Below are 27266 nucleotides of genomic sequence, written 5' to 3' on the forward strand. Positions count from 1 at the left end.
ATGTTTAATGTCAAACTGGTGACTTTAAGGGGCTTTGACTCGATGTTAATTTCATAATATATTACAAAAAAGGTTTTGCGCTTCAAAAGTTCAATGCTATTACAAAAAAGGCTCCACACCTTAAAAGCTTGATGCTACAAATAACGGTTCCGCACCTAAAAAATTCAATGCTATTATAAAAGTCTTTTTGCTTTTATATTGCAAAAGACTTCCTGCCTCAAAGTTTAATGATTATACATACATCAAAGCCCTGGCCTCCCAAGGCACTTATCAAAGCCCCAATCTCCTTAGGCATCTTACTCTCAAGCTTTGGCTTCATTAAGCACTTATTATAGCCCTTGCCTCCCCAGGCACTCTAAGCAAAACCCTAGTCTCCCCAAGCATTAATAAAATCATACTTCATATATTCATACTCATTTACAATATATTTACATGCTATATTCACATACTATGTTTACTCAACTCGTATGGTATACTCACAAAACATATTGACATGCTTACCGGATATGCAATGCCTAGCATTTCTAATCATTACTCATGCGTTGCACTCATACTTAGATATCTCGTGTTTATGCTTACATAGCCCATGATCACAACATACAACTCATCAACAATAGTTCATGCATCTTCATAGGTTAAACTCCTGAACACATATTGATGTTTAATATAGTTCAAAGTCATAAATTTACAAATGTACATACCTCATGATCCATATTCTTAAGCTCAAACACAGAAAAACTACAAGCATACATACATATATCCATTACATACTTATATACTCAGAATGAATTCATATTTTTAAAAATTCGTACTATGATGTACAAAATCATGCAGTCATGTCATAAATATGTGAAATCACAAACTTGGCTTTGTGCCTCATACAATATTTTAAAAGTGTGTCGTGCATTGCACCTCACACACTATTTTAATTGTGCATACCATTTTAATCCCATGCCTCGCTCTTATATATTTGGTCTCATGCCTTATCACATAGGTATGACTTTACACCTTGCGATTACAATACTACTACTCAATGGCCTCACCCTTGACCTTAATTAGTCTAGCTACAATCATGTTTTTACTATCCAACCTCAAGACGTACAACCTTGTATAATTTTTTTCTTAGCTTTGCATACACTAATATTCACATAGACATTTGGGAGCTAATCTTTCGCAAAATCCCTTCTAAATTTATGGGGGTAATTTTTTAAAAAATTCTTCAGACATTTGGGAGCTAATATTTCATAAATTCCTTTAGAATTTTGGGGGCTAGCATTTTAGAAAATTCCTCAAATATTTCGAGGCTAATCTTTCACAAATATCTTCAACAATTTTTGGGCTAATCTTATAAAAATTCCTTAGAGTTAAACCGTCTTGAAGACTAATCCTGTAACAAAAGGTCTTCAACAATAATAGTATATTCAACTTTGGAAGTAACATTTTGCGACCTCACTCCCAAAATGGGGGATGATACTTGAATATAATAGTTAAAATACTCAACCCATTTTCTACTTAACAAATGACTTTCACCATTGTTAAGCAAGGGACTAATGTAAGACAATGGATTTATAATTGTACATCAATTCAACCAACCCAACATAAATCCAAGTTAGACCCAATTGGGTCAAATAAATTATTTGCTAAATATTTACAAGCAATCCAAGATATTAGACATGTACACAAGGGCAAAATGGGCAAAGTGGCAAGAATGAGAAAACACTAGAAAATTACCCGAAACATTATAAATACGGCCCCTTTCCCATATGGGGACTCATTAATAACGTATTAAGAATAGTGGAATACCCATTAACTTAAGATATATTAAACCTATTATGAAGAAGAGAGAACCTCTCTCTCTCTCTCCTTCCTTTCCTTCCTTTCCTCTTTCCATATCTTTTCCACCAACCTAAATCATCGCCATCTCTCTCTGGACTTTCAAAGCCAAACCATATTTCTCCCCCAAATTGACTTACAATAGGTCATAAAAGTTAAATTTAAATATTTAATTCAATTTATGTCTTACCCTTTACTTGATGCACATGAAACTTAGGGGTCTTGAAAAAAAGGGAAAATTCCTTATTAGTACCTTGTACTTTGGGCTTAGCGCCACTTTGGTCCCTTAACTTTAAAACAGGACAATTCAGTATCCGGACTTTCAAAATGTGTTAATTTAGTACATGTCATTAACCATCCGTTAGTTATGTGTATCATGTAACATCATGTGTGACTTAAAACTTTTGAAAATGTCAAAATTACTCATAGAAATAAAACAACATTCATCATCTTCTTACTCGAAAAAATGAAACAGAGGTGTAATCCCTTCTGATTTCCTACCCAAGTTCTTTCCTGAATGCGTCTCAAATCCTCATATGCGTTGTTTGTAGCCATTTAGTTAAACAGGTTTCAACTATGTTGATCCGAGCTTTCCTGGTGGTGTTGGGCCTGAAATCTCCGATTCCATAAAGCAGGTTGGTTTTGTGCATCTCTCTCTGCCCCCAGCGAATAAACCAGTGAGTTTTGCATATCCAAAGATTTTTTCTAAAATTTCCGATTCTGCACTGCATTTCTTCATTTATTTTTTGGTTGCCAAAGATTTTTTTTTCTGAAATTGCCAATTCCACAATGCATTTCTTCATTTCTATATGATTGCCAAAGATTTTTCTATATTCTTTATGAAGGCCATCTTTGAAGGTGTTGAGCAACATAAACAACATTTGCTTTGAGGTGTTGAAGAATGAAAAGTCATTTTATTTTCATTCTTTTCTCTTCAATGCCACTAACATGTGATGTTGGTGTTCTTGTTCTTGTTGCTTGTTTGTATTTTTGAGTCTTAATGTTCTGCTACAATTGCATTTATTATTGTATAAATGTTTTCTTCATCTTTTTCTTTCCCTTGTAATCTTGGTTGGAAATGATTGACAATGGTGCTTATTATGGGTGTCATCCAGTTCTTTTACCCATTTTTTAGGTTACTGAGCTGTGCAATTACAGATGCAAGGAGCAATTTAGGCAATCCTATCACATGGAAACTTTATAAAAAAATGTAGTTCTGCAATACATCTGTGTAGTGGATCTAATGATGCAACCTCTTGTATTTTCACACTTTTAGCATCTGTTTGGCATCAATGTCGTTGCTCCAAAAAACGGTGACACATCAACGCTACATCGGAAAAAATGGTGCTCCAGGAAATGTCTATTTGTTTGGAACTGTTTTTCCATAAAAAAAAATGGTGCTCCAAGCCACGCATTAGACATCGAGAAGGCATGGTTTGAAGCAACATTGAATTTGACATTTTCTCATATTGCAGCTCGTTGTTGCGAATGAGGATGTGATGTGGAAGTGACGTGGACTTCCTATAATGGGTACCAGTGCTAAAAACAAGCATAACTCCAGGAAACGTCATACTTGGCAACAACGTTTCCAAATAGAAAAAAGACATCATTTTCTCAAAAAAATGGTGCTTCCAACCCACACATCAGCAGAACTTTGCAACATTGATGTCAAACATATACTTGGTCAATTTCCCTTGCTTGATTGGAAGAAAATGGTTTTGAAACCACCACCATTTCAGATATCCTTAAAGCCAAGGTAAAGGTGCTGATGGTTCTTGGCTTTGGTGCGCAATAGATGACACTATTTATGATGATGTAAAATCGATGACAGAAAACAATGTTGGAGCACTTGTGGTGGTGAATCTAGGGGAACAAAAGTCGATTACTATAATAATAATTATTATAGAGAGAGACTATCTCAAAAAGATCATTGTACATGGGCGATCATCTAAGTCTTTTGTTAGGTGTGTTTCATGTTGGTTCTTAACCTTTCCCTTTTGTTTTGAAGGAATATTCGATGGAGGAGGGAGGCGAGTTCGGGAGCTGGGATGAATTAATACCCGACGCATTGGGGCTAATCTTCAAAAACCTTTATCTTTAGATACAATCAGAATAGGGGTGGAGCTAGGAAATTGTTGGGGGGGGGGAGCAAAACATAAATGAAGTATGGATGGGCCGCCAACCATTGAAATGGAGAGTGGGGGTAGGGAAATTTTACATGGAAAGCTGTATTACAATGGGGTTTTTTGAACCATAGGGGGGGGCATGGGTCCCCTGGCTTCACCCCTGATATTAAGGAGTGGTGTTTCCACTGCCAATCTAATGCTTGTGGGGTTGACACTTCTATCTGAAGAAGGGCATTTGGATGGTTGATAAATAAAATTAGATGACATTCGTAGGGCATTTGTGTTTTTTCAAATGCCACTTAACGGTAATTATTAAATTGACACGCTTTAAAAGTTTAGGTAGTGAATTATTGAGTTTTTAAAATTCGGGGATCAAAGTGACACTAGGCCTAAAGTACAAGATATTAATCTAAAATTTTCTTAAAAAAAATTATATAATATTTATACATACAAATATTGTAAATTGGATTTGGGTTGGATAAGTTTGGACAAAGTCTCAAACCTGACCCAACCCAACCAACCCAACATCTTTCGAATTGGTTCGAGCTAACCCCGCCCAAATTACAGCCCTATCTGTCAAAAAAATAAAAAAAAGGTTACGGCCGTATGTGCACGGATCGGGTCAGGTTCGATTGCGCACACCGTTTAGTAGGATTGGATTTGGCTGAGGCCTAAAGTCTAAAGACTTTTTTTTTTAGGGCTAAAGCATCTCTTTTGATGTGGTTTAGTACATCTGGCTTTAGTGCCTCACCGCTCAGCTTTTTTGCGTTTCTCGACTTTCCAACTTGATGTGGGTTGGGTTGGGACTTGGGAGCCCAAAAGCCACCTGCGAAAGCCGTTCCAAACTATGAGTAGGGAGAATAGCCGACGAAACAGCAACACGGTTACACTTCCGATGAACTGCCCTGCCCTGCCCATGGTGGACGTGGACTTTGTTTGATTGCCACCGACAGCTCTAATATCATCATCATCCCAACAATTACGTTATTAAATGCATAAATGCAGCCCATGATGTTAACATACATTGAAATTTACGCCTTTCATCTTTGTTGAATCCATACTCCATAGGTCCAGACGTCCAGACGTCCAGTGCAGTACATCTACATGAACTCGCATGCCAGGAAAGTCAAACTAACCCAGATGAGTATTAAAATTCTGTTGCTTGCATGGTCGTCTGGACGTGAAGCTAGCCAAGTATCCTGATTATATATTAAACATCCTATTGTTCGTTCTTGGGAACCAAGAGCACGGGCCCGCCGTTGATCATGTGGCCAACGTAGTGGAATCATTTAACTTTGGTGGACCAAGAAACACCAAGGAAAGGTTCAAGGAACTCCCAGCTCATGAAAGCCTCGTTTGTAATGAAAAGCGCGAATAGTGTATCGAAGAAGCAAATTGGATGGAGCCATGGAGGGTTTGAGCCACGCGTTTTTCTCGCCGACTAAGGAAAAACCGGCAGCAGAGTGACCCCCCAAACCGCGATTAATAGAGAGTGCTTATCGTCCAAAATCACACCAAAAGACTAAAATACCCTTCAATCGTTTATCCAAAGTCTTACAAATGAAGGAACATCACCGAAATTATAAGGATAGGTTTGGTCATATGTAATCTTAGTTACCCGTCATCATCCGAAAGCTAACGCTAAGCATTCCCTAAAATCAAAGTCCTCATCTCAACCCCCCTCTCTCTCTAGCAAAGAAGAACTCGAGCTGCTTCAATTTCGGGCTGGGATCAACAGATCCAAGCTCTAAGACTCATTACTGACAGTTCTTCCGATTTCACTTCTCAGCTCGTTTTCTTCTGTTAAATCCAGCAATGTCATTGTTGTTCATGATTGGCAGATAGAGGATCTCTGGATTTGGATTCTGATCGGAGTATAAAGTCGGGAGTTAGATGGGAGCCGTGCCTTCGACGCCGCGCAAGAACGCGCGGCCGCAGGACACGGCGGAATACCTAATCGGCACCTTCGTTGGAAAGAAGTCCTTCCCTATTTCCTCAGATTTCTGGCAGAAATTGCTCGAGCTTCCCCTTACTATTGAATGGCCGGATCACCGAATTCGTCAAGCTTGCGAACTATTAGGTCAGTAGTCCTTGATTGCTACTAAGCTGCCTAAATAGAGTAAATTTAGAGATCATTGTTTGGCTTTGAAAGCTCTGAACTTCATGTTAGCCAATTTTCAGTTCGCAATTACTCTTCTTTCATTAAAATGCGATGCATTCCTTGGGATTCTGTAATTGCGTCGAACCTCTTCGTGGTCGAATGCCATAATTGGGTGGATCACGACAGAAATATGGCCTTTATGATAGCATGTTACGACTGTGGAGACTTGTAGATGTAATTTGTGACGAGGTTCGAGATTACCTTATGAAATGCCTTCATGCTACATTTTGTTGTTTATTTTTCCAGAACATGTTTTTGACCATCACAAGTTGATGACGAAACATCTTCATTTCTTATAGCGACAACAATCACTTTTGCTCCCCCTTTATGGTTTAGTTAACTTAGGTGTAAGTATGCATCAGATTTGGCAGCGTGGTATGGTGGGTTTCAAATGGTGATGGTCCATAAACTTGGCAACACTGTGAGCTTACCAGTTCCCTTTTTTTTGTATATAAGTTTAAAAAGGAAAGGCCTTTGGTGCATTTCAACTTACCCGTTTTCCTCTTAAAAAATCTCAATCTGTGTGTGTTTCTGTCTTTACGCACAGATACATACGTGCACATGTAGATAAAAAAGAGATCTCAGTCTCTATATCTTGATTCCTACCTCCCTTGACTGTTAGTAAACTCAGTTTTGATTGCTGCCGCATTGGGAATCCAGGATGGTTTGGGATAGGAGTCTTCAGAAACCAAATTGGAGAAGTTTTGATGGTCTATTCAGGTCTAATAGGAGATGGGGATTCCATTCGAGCTGGGCTTCTGTCCCCTTTTAAAGGAATGCATTTGAGCTTTTGGTCAAGCCACCCTAATTTGGAAGCTGAGGAAGATTTTCATGTGGTGGCAAGGTGCCAACCAGCTGGTTGGTAAGGCCTCCTGCTGTGTAGAAAAAAAAGGATTTCCATGTGGTGATTGGGTGGATGTTAGGCTGCAGGGGACTTGTTTTTGATTTGGATGGCTGGGTCTTCTGGCCTAGCTCTCTCTCCTTCGGAGGCGTGTGGTTGTTCTGTTGTATTCCTATTACTTTCTTTTTTAATAAATGCTTTATGATCTGTTAATGATAAAAGGGAAGAGAGCTTTTTGTGCATTCAAGTATTGTCTCAGTATTTCAACTTGTAAGTGCCATGGGCAAGGGCTGATGATGGTTGGTTGGATCTCCGAAGGCCGGAGGAGGAGGAGGATAAATGGTGGTGGTTTGGTTGGAGAGAATGTTGGCGATCAAGGTGGTGGAGGTGGAGCCTGGGAAGAAAGAGAGAGAGAGAGAAATCTGGGGCTCCATTTGGAAATGGGTCCCCTATTTATTTATTTTTTCTTTTCTTTCTTAAATGAAGTCATTTCTAGAATCTTCTAACTTTGCCATATCAGCAAGAGGTGGCGAGCTGTTTGCCACTTGTTTAACTCAAGGCTTGGCTTGGCTTGTTAATTTATCACCTGGGTTGGAATGGATAGTTTGCTTCAAGTTGGGTCAACTGGGTCTGTTGCCTTATAAAAGACTACGCCCTTACACAGCCCAAATCGTTTTTGGTGTCTCATTTACTCTTTTAGATCTTCCGAGTTACATCATATCAGTCTTTCTTAGTAAATCAGTAGGTTGTCTCCCATGCACATAACTGAAGTTTTTAGTAGATTTTCCTTAGTTTTTTCCTGCTACCAGGTTACCCCTACTCCTAGCCAACTTTCCATGTTTTTCTTCTACTTGTATATAGCTTTGGTCTTGAATATCTTTTTTTTTTGATAGGTAACAAGAAACTTTTATTAAGCTCGAGAAGAAATGCCATGTACAACTGATGATTGAGTCAGCTACTAGCGATAGCTGAAACAAATAAAACCCTTTACAATATTCCCCAAGACATTTGCTCCCTGTTTACCCCTTGTCTAGCAAAATAGTGTGCCAATCCATTTGCTGATCTCTGAATCCAAAAGAATCTTGTGTTCAAGTCTCGTCCATGCTGCCTGATCTCAATATCTTTTTGTTATTGCTAAAAAAGTACACAGGATTGGAATGATTTTCCAAAAAGTTGGTTAAGTCCACTCTCTCTGACCTGCTGCTACTGGTTTATTTCATCTTGATTTGCAAAGTCTTCGTGAAGTTTACTTAGAAAGCTATGATGCCCATATAAGGATGCTGACAACAACATTGATAAGGGAAACAGAAATGTGAACACTATGTGTCTTAAGATCCTGGATATGATACTTAATATGCTTATATCATTTGATTTTATATCTAGTTTTTGAAGTAATGCCATTTCTCAATACTTATATCTTTCCAAGTTAAACTTCTAAACAGGTTTTTGAAGGTATAATTTGTTAATTCTTGCCATTTTACATATTTAAGGTGTTAATGTTTTAAAGTACACTCTAGAAGTGTTTGTACAGTATCCGGTGTTGTATTGGGTATATATCGTGTCTGACATGGTATGGCAGGCATGTACAGGTATTTGGGTATTATTATAGTTATAGAGTGGAAAATTATCAGTCTTCTTGTGGGATTTAGGATATATTAATTAACAAGAATTAGCTTGTCAAATAGGAGGTTATATGTAAGAAGAAAGAGATAGGGATCTAGGAATTGTGTGGATAGGAGATAAGAATGCTTCTCTTATAGGAAAATGGTTGTCAAGATTCCTTATGGAGTCTAATAGCCTTTGCCATTTGTTCTTTAGCAGTAAGCGTATCCTTGAAAAAAGTGGTTGGGATGACATCCATAGTTTTCAAGGCGCCAAGGCGAGGCTAGGTGACAGGGGGGCGCCTTGTCGCCTAGTCGCCTAGGCGACACCTAAGCGATGGATTTTTTTCTAAGTAAAACCATATATCCTAGGGTAGTTCCCTTCATAAGAAAAGTATAAATTTCATGTTTAAGTCTAGAAAATCAACATTTTATGAGAAGAAAAAGAACAAAGTAAAGAAAATTCAAAAAAAATAGGGGCTGAACCCCTACTTTTGTTATAGGAAAGAAGAAAAGAAAAGGTGGAGGAAGAAGAAGAAAATGTGTTGACTAGACAAAATTTTGAGTTCTTCCCTTGCTTATTGGTTCGGGTTTTGAAATTTTTGAGGGTTCAATCAAGGAACAAAATTTTGATACGACACGCCCCGTATCGGGTGTATTGTATTGTATCTTTGGGGTTCTGATACCTATTTACAGGTGTTTTCGGGGACCCATTTTTTAAATAATATATATATATATATATTTAAAAATGAAATTGAAAACCAAAGAAATAAAAAAAGGGGGGAGTATCATTATAAGTATCGATACACCTCTGCCAATACACAGAGGTGTATCGATACTTTGAACCATGGGTTCAATACAGCAGTTAGCAATGGATTAAACCCTTACAAAATAAGAAAATAATAAAAGAAATTAGTATATAAACACATAAAATGAATATTCTAGTTTAATAATGTCTATTTTATAATTATAATGTCAAACAATTAAAAATATAAAAGTATTTTATAACCCAGTGCACAAAACTGCTTGGCGACTGGGCGAGGCGAGCCTCCAAGGGTGCCTTGTCGCTTAGGCACCCACCTAGGCGTCGCCTTGACAACTATGATGACATCCTTATCGATAGGGCTCCTTGGTGTATTCTTGGAGGCTTTAGCTATCTTTTCCACTTTTTCCATTTATCAGGTATGATTCAGAGTCTTGGGGGAGAGTCAGATTAGAGGAGAATATCCGGCTTTGGAAATTTTTAGGAATGTCCTCTCTTTCAGCATTTCCTAACCTAAGAACATGCCTATATTGTCTTTAACCCTTTTATCAACTCTAGTATTTCTTGGGATTGCAGGTTCTTTAGTGGTCTGAGAGATCATATAGGATTGATGCAACTTCTTATTGGATAGATTAAAGGTGTCTTGATTGATATTAATAGTAACGACCCTTGGGTTTTGGCTGCTGATCAGAAGGATCACATCTCTTGATCTTCCTTCTTTAATGTTTTCACTGTTAATGCAGATAATTTCACAGCAGTTCAAATCTGGTATGGGTGGGGCCCATTTCCTCCAAAATAAGACCTTTTTATTGGGGAACATAGACACGAAGGCCAATACTAGTGAGATTCTGCGGTGCAGTTAGAAATGATGTTGTGGCATTTGAACCAAGGCAGCTAGATGTTCAGTGCTAGGGTGGGTTGAACCTTTCTACTAAATCCGCCTTGGCATTTGAGTCTCAGTAAAATTAAGGTCGGGGATGATGGGATCTCACCCTAAAAATAGGGAAGAATGCCTCTTCACTTCAGAAGTTGCAGAGCAGAACTTCAATCTTTCATTAGAGTGGAAAGATGCAATGGTAGCAAAGCTGATTGTTATAAGCGTAGGCATACTTTACGGTTGTCTGACCTACTAAGAACCTCCAATTTGGTGGAGAGATTGCTGAAGAAGCAACACAGCAGGTGCAACATGCCAATGGACTGGAAACAGATGTTGAACTCAAAAATAGGATTTGGATGCCTTGTTGCACTGGTGCTGCATCAGGGAGACTTGGAAGATACCCCTTTGTTTTTTTGAAAGGTATACCCCCTCATGTTTGCATCCTATGTAAGAGAAGTAAGTGAATGAATTACTTATTCATTAATTATGCATATGTTATGAGGCTTTGGAATTACTTATTCATTAATTATGCATCTTCTCACCGTCTATAAGAAGAGGAAAATATGGTGAGGAGGAATTTTATGATGTAATTCTTTGGAGAATTTGTGAGGAGGAATTTTATGATGTTCTCTAATAGTAGAAATACTGGAGATGATCAACTTTGATCTTGTTACTATTAGAGTGGCTATTCTGGATTTTAACAGGAGGCTAGATAGTTCCAGTGTGTTCAGTAATAAGATGGTGACAAATTATTGCAAGCTTATTGTTAGGAGACAACATGCTATACCAGAGTGTGTTCCCCCTTATTTGTTTTTGTGACAGTTGGGGCCGGGCTACCCCCTTGCCTTGTGTAGCTCATTCTGATTGACCCGTGATGGTGATTTTAGTATATTATATGTCATGGCTGTGCCATAGGGTTTCATGTTGTTTCACTTGGACTCGAGAGCGTTAAGGTAAAAGGGGGTTCTCCAGTTGTTATCAGTTGGCTGTTAGATGGTTCAGATGGTCCATGGAGACTAGGACATCTTGTCTGGAAGGTGAGAGGTTATCTTTTGGAGTGAACATCTTGTGTAGTTACATGCTAAGATACACCAACTTGATGGTAGAAAGTCTTGTTAAGGATGGTTTATCAGGAATCAGTTGTATTGGGGGAATAATATCCTGTGGTACTTCTATGATTCAGTTGTATTGGACCTGATACCTTGTTGTCATACCTCCTTTCTTCCCTTTTGTGCAGTGTTGTCAGTGTTGATGGTTTATTGGCCACAACTTGACTCCTCTTCCCTAACTTATGGCATTTGACTCATATTCAACTTCTTTTTCTACTATTAAAGATCTTGTTATACACACACAAACACATGCATTTGTTTGTGTACTGTCTAGGCATTGTGTTCTTCCATTCATTGGACATTCTCCTTCTTGCTGTTATTTTATTAGCTATTGTAAGTAACCATAATGAACCTATGTTTCTTTCACATTTCTAGACTTATTTTGGGATATTATTAGGTCCCAAAGCGTTTTCTATCTTCACTTTGTTGGAGTTTCTTTAACTTCAGAAACCTTAATTCTACAAAAATATCTTTATTTTAATCATTACAGAGCAAGGGATTGCAGTTTTAATGACCCTGAAAGGTGGAGTCTACTTGTTCATTGGACTCCCATTGACTTAATTGCAACTGATCTACTGATTTCTCCAAAGAACTTCATGCAGAATATGCAGAGACATTAGCTCTTTTATCATGGACTTGGACATGGCTCACAAAGGTTTCTAAGGATATGATCCATTCTGATTTTTATACCAAGTGGGAAGAGTTATTGTGCCATTATGACAAGTCTAGCGGGTGTCTTTTATCTTTTATCTTTTTTTTTTAAGCTTTGTTTGCAACAATACCATACTCCTGTCATCTCTCTTTTTATTATCCTTTTACAGTTTCTATGCATTTTAGTTTGTTACAAGTACAAGGTGTATACAAGAATGGAGTGGGGATTACAAGAAAAAATAACAGTTTCTGCAAACCAATCCAAAAAAGGATGCACAAAACCTCATTTACAAGGAAACTCTGATAGGCAGAAAAGGAAAAGACCAAATAAACAGCTCCAAGAAAAACCTCGTTCAACACACTCTCCACCCCACAAAAAAGGAGGCAAGCTTGACTGTGGTTGTGTCAGCAAAGGCATTTTATGACAAATTAGAAATCAGTGCCTCGGTAACCATCTACTTACTTTGGTTTTGTTAACTACTCAAAGTGCAGAAAATATGTCATTCTAGATATCGAACCATCCATTCTCCTTTTGGTCCTACTGTAAGGACATGAACAGATTAACATTTGAGAATCAGTCTGTGCATCTGCATCATCAGGGTTGTTTAAATATAGTTGGATTGGGGGAGAGGGGTTAATCTTGATTATATATTTTATTGCTGAAGACAGCTTGAGTATACCAATGTTACAAGATGTGTTTGTCAATATTATTTTATTCTGTGAAACTCTGTGGTACAATAAAGTTATCAAACTATATGTGCCTTTTCTACTGATGAGAATATTATTCTTTTTCTTGAATTTGTTATTGATGCCTCTAATAGCAGTTTGTTTCTAATATGATAGCTTTTTATAAATTCATTTTCTTTAAACTTCCCTGTCTTAAGAGGGTTCTCTTTTGAAGTGATCATTGCAATAGGAGTGCTCATTATCTCTGCTTTTATCTTGCTTGTGCAGCACAGAACAATTATCACACAAGGCATCTTGCAAAGCTTTTAACTCATCTGGTCCGGTGTCTGCAAGAGTCTATGTCAACTTCTGTCGGGCCATCAACAATATATACAAAGGCTGTGAATGCAGCACATATGTCATCTGTATTTCTGAAATACTTGATTGAAAATGCTAAAAGTGATAATTTCACAGAATTGTATCTTACACTGGATGAAGGTGAAACAACAACAGAAGAATATCTCCCAAGGGGTAACTAACTGCTTTAATGATTCATTAGCTACAAATCTTCACTAAGATCATTGTCATGTGATTAGTTATGATGTAAAGATCATTGTTCAGTAAAATTGTTTTGATAGGTATAGGCAACAATAGGATTACTTGCTGAAGTAGAATCTCTTTGGTGGACATGTGGTATGACAACAAAATTCATTGGTCTAAAAGATCCACTTATTTTACTTATTAAATGATATATATCACTTTCATGTGAATACTTGTTATGAAAAGATCATCATCCAATGAAATAGGCAACAGGAGCTATACTTGCATCAAGGTGGAAGCAGCCACCTTTCCTTGGTGGAATAGTTCTGGCATCAATAAATCCATCCATCCAGCAGTTGTGGCAAATTTTTATCCATGTGAAAGGTCTAATAGCTCTGGCATCAAAGAATTTCCATCAGGCTGTGAGAAACTAAGCAAGATTTCTCACTATCGTCTCTAACCAGACCAGATAGTTGTCGAGGCGTTGCCTAGGTGACTAGGCACCCTTGGTTGGGCGCCTCACCAAACACCTTGACTTATAGCAACTAGGCACCCGACTAGGCGACAAAAATGACAAGGCAGGTGCCTTTTATAATATCATTTATATTGTTTAATCTTATTAATACGTGTGTGTTAATACATTTTATTATACGCTATATATATCATTTATACCTTGTTTTAATGTTTTTCCATTGAAATTTATAAGATCAAAGGGTTTTGAGGAGAAAGAAAGAAAGAATATAAGTATAGAGAGGTTCTTTTTTTGCTCTTTCTCTCTCTTCAATTAAATAAAACAGAAATTGCATCCTTGTTTTTTTTTTCTATTTTACTTACCATCTTGAATATTTATCATATAAAGTTAATAACCTTCTTTAGCTGCTAATTGATATGAAATTGCTCTATTAAATACTTATTATAGTAGTATTATTTTTGAAAATAATGAAATTAATATATGTAAAAGATTTTTTTAATCTTTTAGATGTGATAATTTGCAACATTTTTAGTGGAAATTAATGTTCTTAATAAAGAGAATTGCTATTTTTTCAATTGATATACATGCTAAATGGTATACAAAACTAGGGAACTAGCCAAAAGCTAATTCTTTATATTATAAAATTCTTATCACCTAGGTGACTAGGCGCCACAGTGTTGCCTAGAATCGCCTAGATGCCTTGAAAACCATGCTTGATACCACTGATACCTGAAACCCCTAAGTTGAACCGTTAAAATGGAGATGTATTCATCGCTCAAAATGCAAATTTGACTAGACAAGAATATATATTTATACTCATCCACTCTTAAAATAGAGGATGAACAAATGAGGGGAAAAGTACAAGGTCTTGGATAATTTATAATGCAACCTCCTAACAATCTTTGGAGGAGGACCTTCCCAAATGGCTTTAACAGAAAAGTTGAGAGAAATATTGGTTAGTTGAGGTGTTTTAAAGAAAGAAGCAGAAGAAAAAGAATGAAAAGAGTCTGGACCCCAAATTCTCTTATCCACTCCATATAAACAAAGGAACACATATTTCAGGTCATCCAAATGGTTCATTGTTTTTATAGCTTCAGGTTCCCTCAAACCTCTACTCAGACCCAAATTTCAAGAAAACAACCCCTAATGAAAAAGAAACGAATGTAGCAGTGCTCTTATTTTTGTTATTGAAGAAGGAAAACAAAGGGGTAGGTTGACAGAGGATGTTCTCCCCACCAAAGATCTTCCAAAAGTGGCACCTCTGGTAGATCAAGAGTTCTGTCCATCTGCATGAATGCCATATTCTCTCCTGATCACTGAATGCCATAGCATATTGTCTTCAATGGGGAATCTCCACAGCCATTTCCCTAGCAAAGCAGTTTTTCCATCCCTCAATGGCTCAATCTTTCAAAATCTGTTCTTCCCTTCTCTTTATTATTTTAACAACAGGGGGTTCCAATCCTGTTCTTGTTAAGTTACTTATGAAATAAAGGTGTAGTTGCTAGTTCAACTTATTATTCCAGCAAATTAATTTGATTTACTTTGGGTTAATTTCAGTTCAGCATGTGCTGTTATTACTCAATTTTGTTTATACGATTTGCTATGCCATTTATCATAAATTATGACTTTTCAAGTTGTTAGCATCAGTTCTCTTCTACACTTCAAGTTAGTTGGGTTTACTCCGATCATGGGAAATACAATCTTGTAGTCTCTTGTCTTGACTTGGTAATTGGAGCCTGTTATTTCACCGTCCTCTAATTTTGACTTCTTTACCAATATGTTGGATCATTATATGTTTTATAGGTTTATTATATTTATGATTGTTTACTCGTTGAAAAAAAAATCTATCCTTTCTTTTTTTTTTTAATTTTTTATTGTTTTATGTAGATCAAAACCTTGAAAGTTTTGTTATGCGTGGCATGCTTAGCTTTATTGGCACATCAGATGTAAGGTATGTTATGAGATGTGATTCTTCATTAAGGCTGCATATGTTTCTTATATCTTATACGCTCCTATTCCCCCTGATCCGCTTGTGCTTCTAATTTTATGTCCTTTGTTGTTGAAGTTCTCATACGTGTCTCCTCCATCATGAACTGCTGAACTTTATGCTTGTGGCAATGTCAACTCAGCTGCATTCAGGGCCATCTCCTGGGCCAAAAGATGTGCATCCATTTATTGATGCAGCAATAGCTGAGGTGAGAAAGGAATTGGAACATTTCCTTTAGTACATGAAGAATTATGAATAACTACTGCTATGATCTCATAGTACTATACCTTCTATTTTGCAGGAAATTTCTTTGGTTAGTTCAGTTGTTCGCAGATTACTGCTTAATTATATTGCACAACCTCGCCTTCCTTTAAATGGTGCTCCTTATTCCATTTTTTCTGAAGTAGGTCAGCATGGTGTTCTTCAGAAAGTTGGTTCTGCTGCTGGTAAGAATCTATTTTTTCAGTGCTGATTGTTTTCAAGCAACTTTATTATAGTATGCTTTTGTGTTTATTTTTATGTCTTTTTCTAGCAGACAATTTGATCATATTTTAAAACCGTTCAAGTAGATAGACTTGGGTCCCCTAGATTTTTTTTCCCAGTAAACTGAGTTGAAATAAAAGGAAAATGTGAATCATACTTAGACCTGTGAAAATACAAGGAGGCATCTGATGTAGGATGAAAAGGAGAAAGTCCTACAAACAAAACTGTGGTAGGCTAAATGGAGAAAGACAATGAAATTTGTAGATTGTAGGGGAAATTAAGCTAGTGAATGGTTAAGAGTTATCTAGGATCATTATACCATGTTTAGGGAAAAGAAAACACGATAGTTCTGAAAGTGTTTAGGTATGGGAGAAAACCAGTTCCATGTGCAACCTCTAGGAGCACAAGGTGCAATCTGAAATAGATCACTTAACTATGGTATAGCAGGAAGAAGCATGTGATTTATCCATGCATGTAGTGCTTCTGGTCAAAGCACGTGATCTAGAAGGTGAGTTTGTGTGTGTGTGTGAGAGAGAGATAAACACTTAAAAGAAAAGAAAACTTGGGACCTTGGACTTAGGACAGGCCTAAGGGAGTGTGTATCTATTTTGGTTCTATTCAATTCCTTAATTTTAGAATTTGTTCTTTTGATCCCTCGGGATCATTCTCTTGTGCTTCTTCTTTTCTTGTCCTTTCCTCTCCAGTTCATTCCTCTTAGTATTTTTCCCTTCATTTTTGCTAGCAACAATTATTTCACTTAATAGAAATTTTCAGCATTAAAAAGTTTCTCTTCTTTGAATATTCCTTCTGTTGATGCTGTACAAAAAGAATAATGGTGTTGGGCCTTTTAGCATCGAGATTTGTTTCTAAGATTGCATTTGGTAAAGAATGCAAAGAAAAATATGTTCGGTTCATGAAAATGCAAACTCGGTTTGGTTTTGCATTGATAACTCTTGTATTCTTACCAAACATATTTGGTTGTGATGGGTACAAATATGAATTTCAAGATTGGAATCTACCTTTTTGGAAGCAAAATTTGCTCCCATTTTGAATGCAAAACATCACAAAAAACAAATTTACTTTCATTTTCAGTACACAAGCGTTTGTTTGCCAAACACCTGCAAAACTGAACTGGAGTGCAAATTCACTTTGGTTCAGCATTTGCACTCTTAACAAGCACACCCTAAAATTTGTCCAGGAAAAGCGTCTCCAGGCCCATTTCCTAAATCCAGCTAAGAAAAGGCATAAAAACTTGTTTCTTTGATTTTTTTTTTTTTTTCATGTGGCAACCTTGTTTCCATGCCTCTCATCATGACAATCAGATATCGAAGAATTATTTTGGACACTGTTTTTATATATTTGAACATTGGTTTTCCTTTGTGATGAGTCAATTACCTGATACTTTATGTGATGTCTCTGTAAAATGTTGGCATGTTCTTCACCTTTGCTCATGTATTTTATATTTTTGTCTTGCAGCAAATCTTGTATTATTTCCATTCAATTACTTAGTTGGTTCGAGTGGTGATGGATCTAGAAGCCCATTGGCAGAGAACAGTCTTCTTCTGTTGCTTATTCTCATACACTATCGCAAATGTGTTATGCTAGATGAATCCACAACAGATAAAAGTGAAGATAGTGCCACTTCAGATTCTCTTCTGAAAGAAACATCATACTTTTATGACAACCCTTACTGCAAAGCCTTAGAAAATGCTCGAGATATCGAATGTAAGATCATTTTTCCTATAGTACTTTTGAATGGAACAGGACTATATTTATCTATTAATCCTATATCATTGTGCAAATGACCTGCTTGCAGTTGATCGTGTTGATGTTGAGGGGAATGCACACAATGGACCACTTGTGAGATTGCCTTTTGCTTCTTTATTTGACACCCTTGGACTGTGAGTATCTATTCTTAAAGTAATTAGCTTAATCTGTAGAAAATGAAAGGAGAAAAGGCCAAACCCCCTGTCCATATGTACCAATTCTCAGGGCAATATGCCTCATAATCAAGGTTTAAGGTGTCAATACGCCTGATACGTATGAACAGGTGGATCAGGTGTTCCGATGCTTCATAACTTTTGTTTTTTTATTTTTTTTTTCAAAAATGTTTCAGGGGGTCGGTTTTAGGCTTGCCTATCCCCTGAAAGTGCCCAAATTTCAAAGCACCCCTTATTTGGGGTTTTGGAAAGCTACCAATACGATATGATACACCCGATACAGGGCATATGGTATCAAAATTTTGAACCTTGCTCACAATTATTGAAAACACACATTGAGTAGAGGAAAAGCTCATCTCATCTTCTAGTGCGCACTGGGTCTGAGTTTTCATGGTGTTTATTTTTAGCTTATTCCAGTAGCTCAATAATACCAGCTGTGTTTCTGTTGCTTTTGTCGGATCTGCAAAGTTATCTTTGCAAGATTTGGAGATCTGGAGACTGTTTTTGGGCTTTTGCTTTTGTGTACATCCCCTCCCCCTTTTTGTTCTAATGAAATATTACCTTTCCCCCCCCAAAAAAAAAAGATTTGAAGATCTGGAGATGATAGGGACCATTGCCTTGTGCCCCTTTTATGTTTTTGTTATTACTAGCATGGGAGGAATCGACATCCCAACTGTTAAGGTCATGAAGTAAGAACTGTGGAACTTTGGAATCATCAGAATAGAATAGGAATACAGAATTTAAAGGAAACTAGAAGAAAATGATGGAACGATTGATTAAATGGGGGAAGTTGATCATGTAATTCAGAGAGCTGTGGGCAAGTTGATCTCTTGGATTTCAACATCTGGGGAATTCAGAGATCTTAGTATGTCTGTTTTGTTTCAGTCTTGCTCCTGGTGGAGGTTGTAATTTTGGTTGCTTTTCAGACTGCGTTCTTGGGTCTGAATTGCAGCCTTCTTTCGCTTATGATGAATAAACTTACATTACCTTTTTCCAAAAAAAAATTAATTAAATGGGGGAAGGGAGTTGAACATCTTCTTTCTTTTTTAATGAAACTTATCCTTATTATGAAGAAAGGGGACTGAACTTTTCCCTTTATACTAGGTATTTTTTATTTCTTATTTTATTTATTTATTTATTTTTTTTTGGGGGGGGGGGGGTGAGGTGTTCCATGTTTTGCCTTCCAATAGGTCTTCAAGTATGTCCTGACATGTATGGCCCTGTAGGTATTTGGATGAAGAGAGCTCTGTCCTGCTGCTCTACTCGTTGGTGCATGGGAACTCTGATTTTTTGGAATACGTTTTGGTGCGGACAGATTTGGACACATTGGTATGAAGCTGCAGATTGTAATTTCTATCTTGAATTGAGTAGATCTTTTTGCAAAAAAGCTGTTTGAACATTAAAATCTTTAGATCTTTTTTCAAGAATTTTCAAAGGAAAGTCTTATAATACATTTTTTGATAAGAAAAAATCTTTTTGTAAATTATAGTTGAGTTTTTTGATGTATAAGGGCTATATGCATTTATACCCCCTTATACAGATTCTCGTTGTACAGGGGATTTCTTGTACTTTTTTGTTATATTTAATAAAATACTTTACAGTTCCAAAAAAAGTCTTTGTATCTTTTTGATAATATTTTATTCATGTGGCTGTGCCTTTTGATCCAGTGTTTTGAAAGCGCAATGGCTATTTTGCACCCAAGGTGCAAGGCGAGGCACATGCCTTGTTGAAGCTAGGTGCAAAATTAAAAAAGTAAAAATAAAAAAGTAAAATATTCAAAATAAATTAAGAAAATATTAGAAATAAGACTGATTAAAAATATAAACTTTAATTTTAAATTGAACGATATAAAAAGCCTATTAACTCAAATTAAAATACATAAGCATAACATATAAAACATATTCAAAGTGAAATGCAAAAATAAAATTAAAAATAGCATAGGAAACATATTCAAGCATGTCAAACTTTTAATTTCGTTATTTCTTTCCCAATTGCATTTTTTCAAATAACCAATGTGATATTAATCATCTTTCATTCCTAATTCCACAAGCCACCTTTATATCAAACCCCTCGAGGCAAGCCCAAACAAATCTATGTTATCCTATTAGGGTCTTAAATTCTTACTGGAGCTCTGAGAATCCCCTATTTGCTAATGCTGTTTATTCATCCAGCCCTATAGAAGATAATTAAAATTATAAAATCATTTTTTGTAGGGATTAAGAATTTAAGACCCTAACATGTTGTTTATTCATCCAGCCCAACTGCCTGGGCTGAAGCTTAAGGCACACCAAGTGTATGCCTAGGCACACCTGGCACACGTTTTGAAAGTGCTGCCCCTGGGTCCTAGGCGAGGCATATACCTTAAAATGCACCTTGCCGGAGTGCTTAGGCGTGCCTTTTAAATCACTGTTTTGATCATTCACAAAATGAAGCCACTCACTTTTCATATTTGATAGATGATATTCCTTTTTCCCCAATTTTTTGGAGAACTTTGAGATTCTTTTTTTTTTGTACTAAAAAATCTTGTGATGTTTAAATTATCCTTTTGGTCTAAAATGAACTTGTAATCTATATTACCCGGATTCGGCAAGGACATGGCTGGATATGGTACAGATGCAAAATGTACACTAAAAGTTGAAGCATCAGACACAAACAGCACCTTGTACAGGTATCCGGGTATCGTAGGTTGTGTTGCATTTGTTTGTAGCTCAACTGCCTTTGAGTTTGGTTATATTTTGAGGATGCTTCTAATTTGTGAGCTAGCAGTTCATCTGCAAAGTTGACAATGTGAAATTTGTTGGAGCCTCAGCTAATTGGAATTATTTATTTGTGTGGCAATGGAATCAACAGCTGATGCCTATTCTTGAAACACTTTACAATGCTTCAAGGAGGACGTCTAATCAAATCTACATGTTGCTGATTATCCTTCTCATACTAAGTCAGGATTCATCTTTCAATGCTAGCATCCACAAGCTGGTAAGAATTGCCTCAATCTGACGATGTACATATTCATTATGTTCAGGTTCTAATTATATTTTTTGCACTTTTATAGATACTGCCTAATGTTCCATGGTACCAAGAACGCCTCCTCAACCACACATCTCTTGGTTCTCTGATGGTCATAATACTCATAAGGACTGTGAAGTACAACCTATCTAAGCTGCGGGTATGGCTTGAAACATCCATCTATGCTGATTGCTTTGCATGTATTTGCTGCCATTTTTTTTTCTTTGTGTGCGTGTGTGTGTGTGTTTGTGAATGTTGCAGCATATCTAAGCTGTGGATATGGCTTGAAACATTCATCTATGCTGTATGTATTTTCTGCCAGTTCTTTTTTCTGTACATGTGTGTGTGTGTGCGTGTGTGATGTTCTCTTTTTCCCAGTCCTTTTGGATTTTCTTCCTTATGTATGTATATGGCATTAATGAATTTTGATTAGAGCCAAGCATTTCATTTGAAGATTTGTTAGTCAATAATTTATTACCAGAATGGGATCTGTATTATTTTGACCTTTAAAACTGTTGACAGGATGTATACCTCCACACAAATTGTCTTGCAACTCTGGCAAACATGGCACCACATGTTCACAGGTTGAGTGCATATGCATCACAGAGGCTGGTTAGCCTTTTTGATATGCTTTCTCGCAAGTATGTCACTCCTTTATTAACTATGAACAGTTTTAATTGATAGATAGAGATTGCATTTCTATTAGATGCCGACACGGCTTTCTTTCTGTGAAAACATAATTTGGTTTTTTATGTTCTACTGGATTTTAAAATTGCAATCTTCCATCCAGGTATAACAAATTAGCAGAGCTAAGAAATGATAAGATGGTAATGACCAAGGCCAACTCAGTAGGAGGAAGCATTGCAGAAGATATGGTAGTTACTTTATGGGCTTTATCTTTGAAATGCTTTGATCTTAGCAGTGTTTTTTTTGGCCATCACTTCCCTCTTCTTTCTTTTTCTAGCTAATTTTTTTTTTTGGATTTCTTGTAGTCAACGGAGCTGCACATTTATACCGACTTCCTAAGAATTGTACTAGAAATCTTGAATGCAATCCTTACATATGCCTTGCCTCGGAATCCTGAGGTATCATCTATTGATATGATAATTGTTGATCCGATATTAAAATATGTGAATAATCTTGGGATGTTTGTAATATTCATCATTTTTCTGATTGCAGGTTGTATATGCAATAATGCACCGTCAGGAGGTATTTCAGCCTTTCAAGAATCACCCACGCTTTAATGAGCTTCTTGAAAATATTTACACTGTATGGTACTTAGTCCTTTACTTGCAGTAAATTGATGTTTACCTCCATTAAAAAACTCATGCTGCTTAACGAAAAAACTCTATTTAACAAATGGTGCAATGTAACATGTTAAACTACTATGGGTAATGATTCTCCTGAGATTTGAAGATTGCTCAATTTCTTTCAATAAATCTCATTCTTGATAATATAGCTGGTTTTTATTCTGATGTTCTACTTCTTTAGGTGCTAGATTTCTTCAATAGTCGAATGGATTCTCAGAGAATGGATGGTGAATGGTCAGTGGAAAAAGTCCTCCAAGTTATAATCATCAACTGCCGATCTTGGCGAGGTGAAGGGATGAAGGTGAAATGCCATTTATTCAATTGGAGGTCAATTTTATTTGTGTAAATATGTGGTCTATGTTTCACTTGTAACTGGAACATCTTTCTTTTCTGCAGATGTTTACTCAATTGCGATTTACATATGAGCAAGAGAATCATCCAGAAGAGTTCTTTATTCCATATGTGTGGCAGCTAGTGCTATCTCGCTGGTATTATTCCTTGATGTTCTGTCTTTTGGGTTGCTAGTTCTGCTGTCTGCTTTTATGCTTTACTTTTAGGAAGATCCACTTGGTTTCTCAACTTACCAAACTTGGAAATAACATGAATTTGAATATATGTAAACTACTTTTCTTTGTTATGTGGTTTCTAATAACCATCATTTTACTTCAATAACTGTATATTTTTAATGCAAATAAATGTGTAACCACGTTGTGCAGTCCAGTTTAATACCACCATTGATTAAGTTAGATTAGTTCCTTTACATATTGCATATGATTCCACTAATATGCTGCTTATCCATGCCTTTGATGTCATTTTTCTTTTGCTCAGCAGCTTCAGTTTTAATCCTGGTGCCATAAATTTGTTCCCAGTTGATATGCCTGTAGAAGTAAGTATGCTGTTCCTCTTCAAATTTTTAGAAAATCATATTTCCATGAAATTATGTGTGACATACACTTTTTTGGTCACTAGTTAAACGTACTACACTTTTTGAGCACCTTTTACGGGACTTAAGTAATGTTATTACTCTAGTATTACTATCTTGTTTCCTAATTATTTTCAATGGCACTCAGAGCTGTTGTGTTGTTTATTGTCTTACAAATGATGGTATATATTTCTTCAGGAGAAATAGTTTCCACTGAAATATACTTTGTTGCAGCATGTCTGTCTAATGCCCTCCATCCATCTTATTAGCTTTTCACGGGAAACCTTTGCAACTTCTGATGTCAAATACTTTTCAAAAAGTAACTGTTAACCTTTTCCCTTATCTGGTTGCACATTTAAGTTTGTCACAATATGACATCTAATTTGTCAACTTCCTACAAGAGTTCCTATTTCCCATTATTAGTGTTTCTTCTGTTAATATAAGGTCCGCATTGCCTAAGGTGACTAGTATGAATTGGGAACCAATTAGCTGCATTGCCTAAAGTGTATGTGGCCCATAACCACTCAATGTCTCACTTGCACTAGTGTGGAACAGAATGATTGGTCCCACAGCCAGTAAACCAACCATCAAAAAAAAGTTTTTTTTTTTTTTTTATCAATAACAGATTCATTCAATTCATTGAAATATCAAACTATTTATAGCAAGGAAGACAAAAACTCTTATCATCCGAGTACAACTTAAACCCTCCAAAGAAAGAAACAAGGAAACAAAAGAAACAATTAAGTTACAGCTTAGCCCAAAACATATCTTCCCTTTCTATCCCTTGATTAGCTAATCCACCAGCCAAAGAGTTAGCTGATCTCTTAACCCAACGCATCTTGATTTCCATCTCCCACATCAGCCACCTGAATTTCCTCTTTTCATTTCTGTAATTCCATAAACCATAGTTGTCTTTAATCAGCCACCTTATCACTACCTCCGAGTCCCCTTCAATTATGAGTTTCTTGACATTCAACTCCTTGGCTTTCTGAACTCCTTCCATAACTGCCAAGATCTCAGCTCTAAGGGAATCCCCCACACCAATTGGGCCTGAGAACAGGGCAGAAATGACCCCGTTCTCATCCCTAATAACACCTCCAATCCCTGATTGTCCCGGGTTCCCCCTACAACTCCCATCAAAATTTAACTTTAAGAAGCCAGCAAGTGGGGGAGTCCAAGACACCCTACCCTTATTACTGGTTTGATCTGAGTTCAGTTTACAATCTCACCCCACTTTCTCAGCATGTCTTCCACTGTGTAGTTTGTAAATAGCTCTAGTGATTTCAGCCACTGTACTGCCCTTATGTGGATCACAACCTTCACATCTTCAGCCCCTCTCTCATTTTCCGAGAAGGTCCTAGTATTTCTTTCTTCCCATAATGTCCAACATACTACAGCCCTCAGACCTTTCCACATAGACCTTCCCCTTTTCATGTGCCACCTGAAAAAGGAAGGGGAAAATAGGCTCTGCAAGTCTGATGGAGGGTTCCGCCTACACCCAAGAGAGAACAAGCCCACTCCCAAATTGACTTTGCAAATTGGCAAGACACTAGTAAGTGAAAACCAGTCTCCCCATCCGCTTTGCAAAGAACACACCAATGAGGTGACAAATAAGTATTGGGTCTCTTCTTTTGGAGCAAATCCCCAGTGTTGTATCTTTCCAAATAGGCTTCCTAACAAAAACTACCAACCCTAGAAGGAATCGGTCTGCACCAAACCTCACTAATCGGGAAAGGGGAGGTTGCAGGACTGGTGGACTGGCAAAGGACTTTGAAGAAGGAAGCACAAGAAAAAGAGTCTGTGGGGGTAGGGGTCCAAATTCTAGAGTCCACCATAGAAGGGTCCAAGAAAACATTATCAAGAAGTTCAAAGAGGTTTGAAATACAATCAAGGTCTGAGTCCCTCACAGCCCTCCTCAGACCCAGGTTCCACCCAACTATCAAATTCAGCTAATCCATTCTCATATGAATACTGGTCCAAGCCATTCACAGCTATGAATCCCGTCTTGCCATTGTATTCTTATCAGAGAACCGACTAATGATACAGAAGGAGAAAAAGCATAGCATGTCATGGAACTAAAGGACATGGTATCTGGCTTTTATGAATGCAACTTTAACCTCTACATAACTCTGGAACCAGAGGTGACTGACCCAAATTCAGTCAGTGATTCGTTATCATGTTCTCTTATGGTTTTAGTGCTCAAAACATTATCAATTGTGAGCTCCTTGATTCTCTAGACTTGATTTAGCATCCAAGTCCAGTTGTAACATGCCCTAAAAAGCTTGGTTGGTTTCAGTGTCACTCTTTTAGGCTTCTAATCTTGCACTTTCTTCAGATGCCCTTTGTGCTCTTTTCTGCAGTTATCCATCTTTTGGGTTGTCCAGCAGTGTTCAGACTTTATTGTAGTCTGTTTGTTGCTATCTCGTTTTGTGTTGTTTCTTTTTCCACTTTTCAAATGAAACTGAGTAGTAGTATTGTTTTCAAGGTTATCAGTGTGCATAATCTAGTTCTTAGAAAAGAAGTCTGGTTCTGCGATAATATAGTAATTATTTTGATTTCTAAACCAAGTAGATCCAGAATATAGGTTGTGTAATAAATATGGATCTGTGTTAAATAAGATGAAAAGAACATTTTCTGCCTTGAAAACAGGATGCTGATGCCAAAGAGGAAGCTGACAGGCATCAAGATGGTGAGTTGAACGTCGTCGTATGAGGAGGTTACCTGGATGCGTTGTATGGGGTGTTTGAGCTTCCGTCTGTCAGAAGGTGCTCCTTGGTGAATATGTAAATACGTGCAATAGCAGAAAGTATTCTTCTCATTCTTTTCTGTTTATATGTTGATGTGAAACTGACAGTGTTGAGGGCCTTTCCATATAGAAATTGATGTTATATCAATCATTGTATTGAATAAATGAGAGAGGAGAGAGAGGTTGCTCATGCTATTCCATAACACGGGATGTCATCCTTACAAAGATAAATAAGCCAAGCCGGACGTTCTTTCTCTGCCCTTACGCCTTGGAACTTGGAAGTTGGAAGTGCTTTCACACCTATATGAGATTAAAAGGTAAATAAATTTGGAATTTACTCAACTAAGCTAAATACATATAGCTTCTGCCCTGCTGTTATCCTTGTATTAGTGGGATCTACACTGATATAGAAATGTTACCATATTTATATCGGTTGTTTTAAGAAAGTGTATGGGAAATGCACTGTTCGTATTTGTAAGTTACAATAGTTATGTTCCACCTGTTTAGAAGAGAGTCGGTCCTGCTCGTTTTTTCTTATATATCATATCAATAAGAATGCATGGATGACGGTTCTCAACTTATTAGGTATTAATTAATTACCTTTGAGAGTACTATAATTCCTGATGTGATTATATTCTAGTGATGGCTGATGGTATGGTCATGGGATGTTCTTTTAGTTGGGCAAATGGGTATTAATATCGAGCTGGCTCGTCAGCCTCACGAGCCGAGTTATAGTAGGTTCGAGCTCGGCTCCTTTCATAATCAAGCCAATGAATCGAGCTTGAACAGCTCATGAAAAGTTTGGCTCGTTGCCACCCCTATTAGATAGGTACCTAAAGGTCAATTGATAATATTAGCCTTGCTAGTTCATTAGGCTAACAAAGGGGGCCTTTTTGTTACTATGTATGATTTTTGTTTTTTGAAAGCAAAAGGGATTATAGATAATAAGGGCAACTTTTGGGCCCTAATATCAATAAAAGTAATATTTTTAAAGAATTTTCAAAAATAAGTTAACTTTTTTAAAATAATATATCAATTTAGGGCAAAAATACTGTTTATCTTCTTCATCTTGCAAGTCCAGCTTCACCTCCACTTCCGGCAACGTTGCCAGAGGATGAAGATGAACAATGCTTTTGCTCTTTATTGATATTATTTTTAAAAAGTTAACGTATTTTTTTAAAAGTATTATTTTTATTGATATTAGAACTCTAAAGTTGCCTTTATACTATAAT

General features: G+C 36.9%; 1 protein-coding gene across 2 annotated transcripts; it reads left to right on the plus strand.

Annotated features, from left to right (window-relative positions):
• Nucleotides 1-5194: 5194 nt before the first annotated feature.
• Nucleotides 5195-26571, plus strand: LOC104598669 (dyggve-melchior-clausen syndrome protein). 2 transcript variants are annotated; one of them, XM_010260847.3, is made up of 18 exons: nucleotides 5195-6039; nucleotides 12917-13159; nucleotides 15528-15591; nucleotides 15706-15835; nucleotides 15929-16073; nucleotides 17587-17835; nucleotides 17927-18011; nucleotides 19277-19379; nucleotides 20901-21026; nucleotides 21103-21216; nucleotides 21579-21697; nucleotides 21847-21931; nucleotides 22049-22141; nucleotides 22236-22325; nucleotides 22548-22667; nucleotides 22763-22854; nucleotides 23195-23252; nucleotides 25938-26571. In XM_010260847.3, exons 1-18 carry the CDS (start codon nucleotides 5853-5855, stop codon nucleotides 25998-26000), a joined length of 2166 nt encoding a protein of 721 aa, XP_010259149.1. In that variant the 5' UTR covers nucleotides 5195-5852; the 3' UTR covers nucleotides 26001-26571. The 2 variants fall into 2 exon arrangements, with proteins under 2 accessions (XP_010259149.1, XP_010259150.1); XM_010260848.3 differs by having other exon boundaries at nucleotides 5336-6039; nucleotides 23198-23252.
• The last annotated feature ends 695 nt before the right edge of the window (nucleotides 26572-27266 follow it).

Source organism: Nelumbo nucifera, chromosome 6 (assembly GCF_055504915.1).
Source record: "Nelumbo nucifera cultivar China Antique chromosome 6, China Antique-T2T, whole genome shotgun sequence".
In the NCBI taxonomy this organism is placed as follows: domain Eukaryota; kingdom Viridiplantae; phylum Streptophyta; class Magnoliopsida; order Proteales; family Nelumbonaceae; genus Nelumbo; species Nelumbo nucifera.

What these genes read in the sequence shown, in the direction of transcription:
- LOC104598669 (XM_010260847.3), top strand. Translation starts at nt 5,853, where the DNA reads ATGGGAGCCGTGCCTTCGACGCCGCGCAAGAACGCGCGGCCGCAGGAC. An exon ending in TTTGATATGCTTTCTCGCAA is followed by an intron (nt 21,698 to 21,846) that starts GTATGTCACTCC and finishes TCTTCCATCCAG; the next exon opens with GTATAACAAATTAGCAGAGC. An exon ending in CCTTGCCTCGGAATCCTGAG is followed by an intron (nt 22,142 to 22,235) that starts GTATCATCTATT and finishes TTCTGATTGCAG; the next exon opens with GTTGTATATGCAATAATGCA.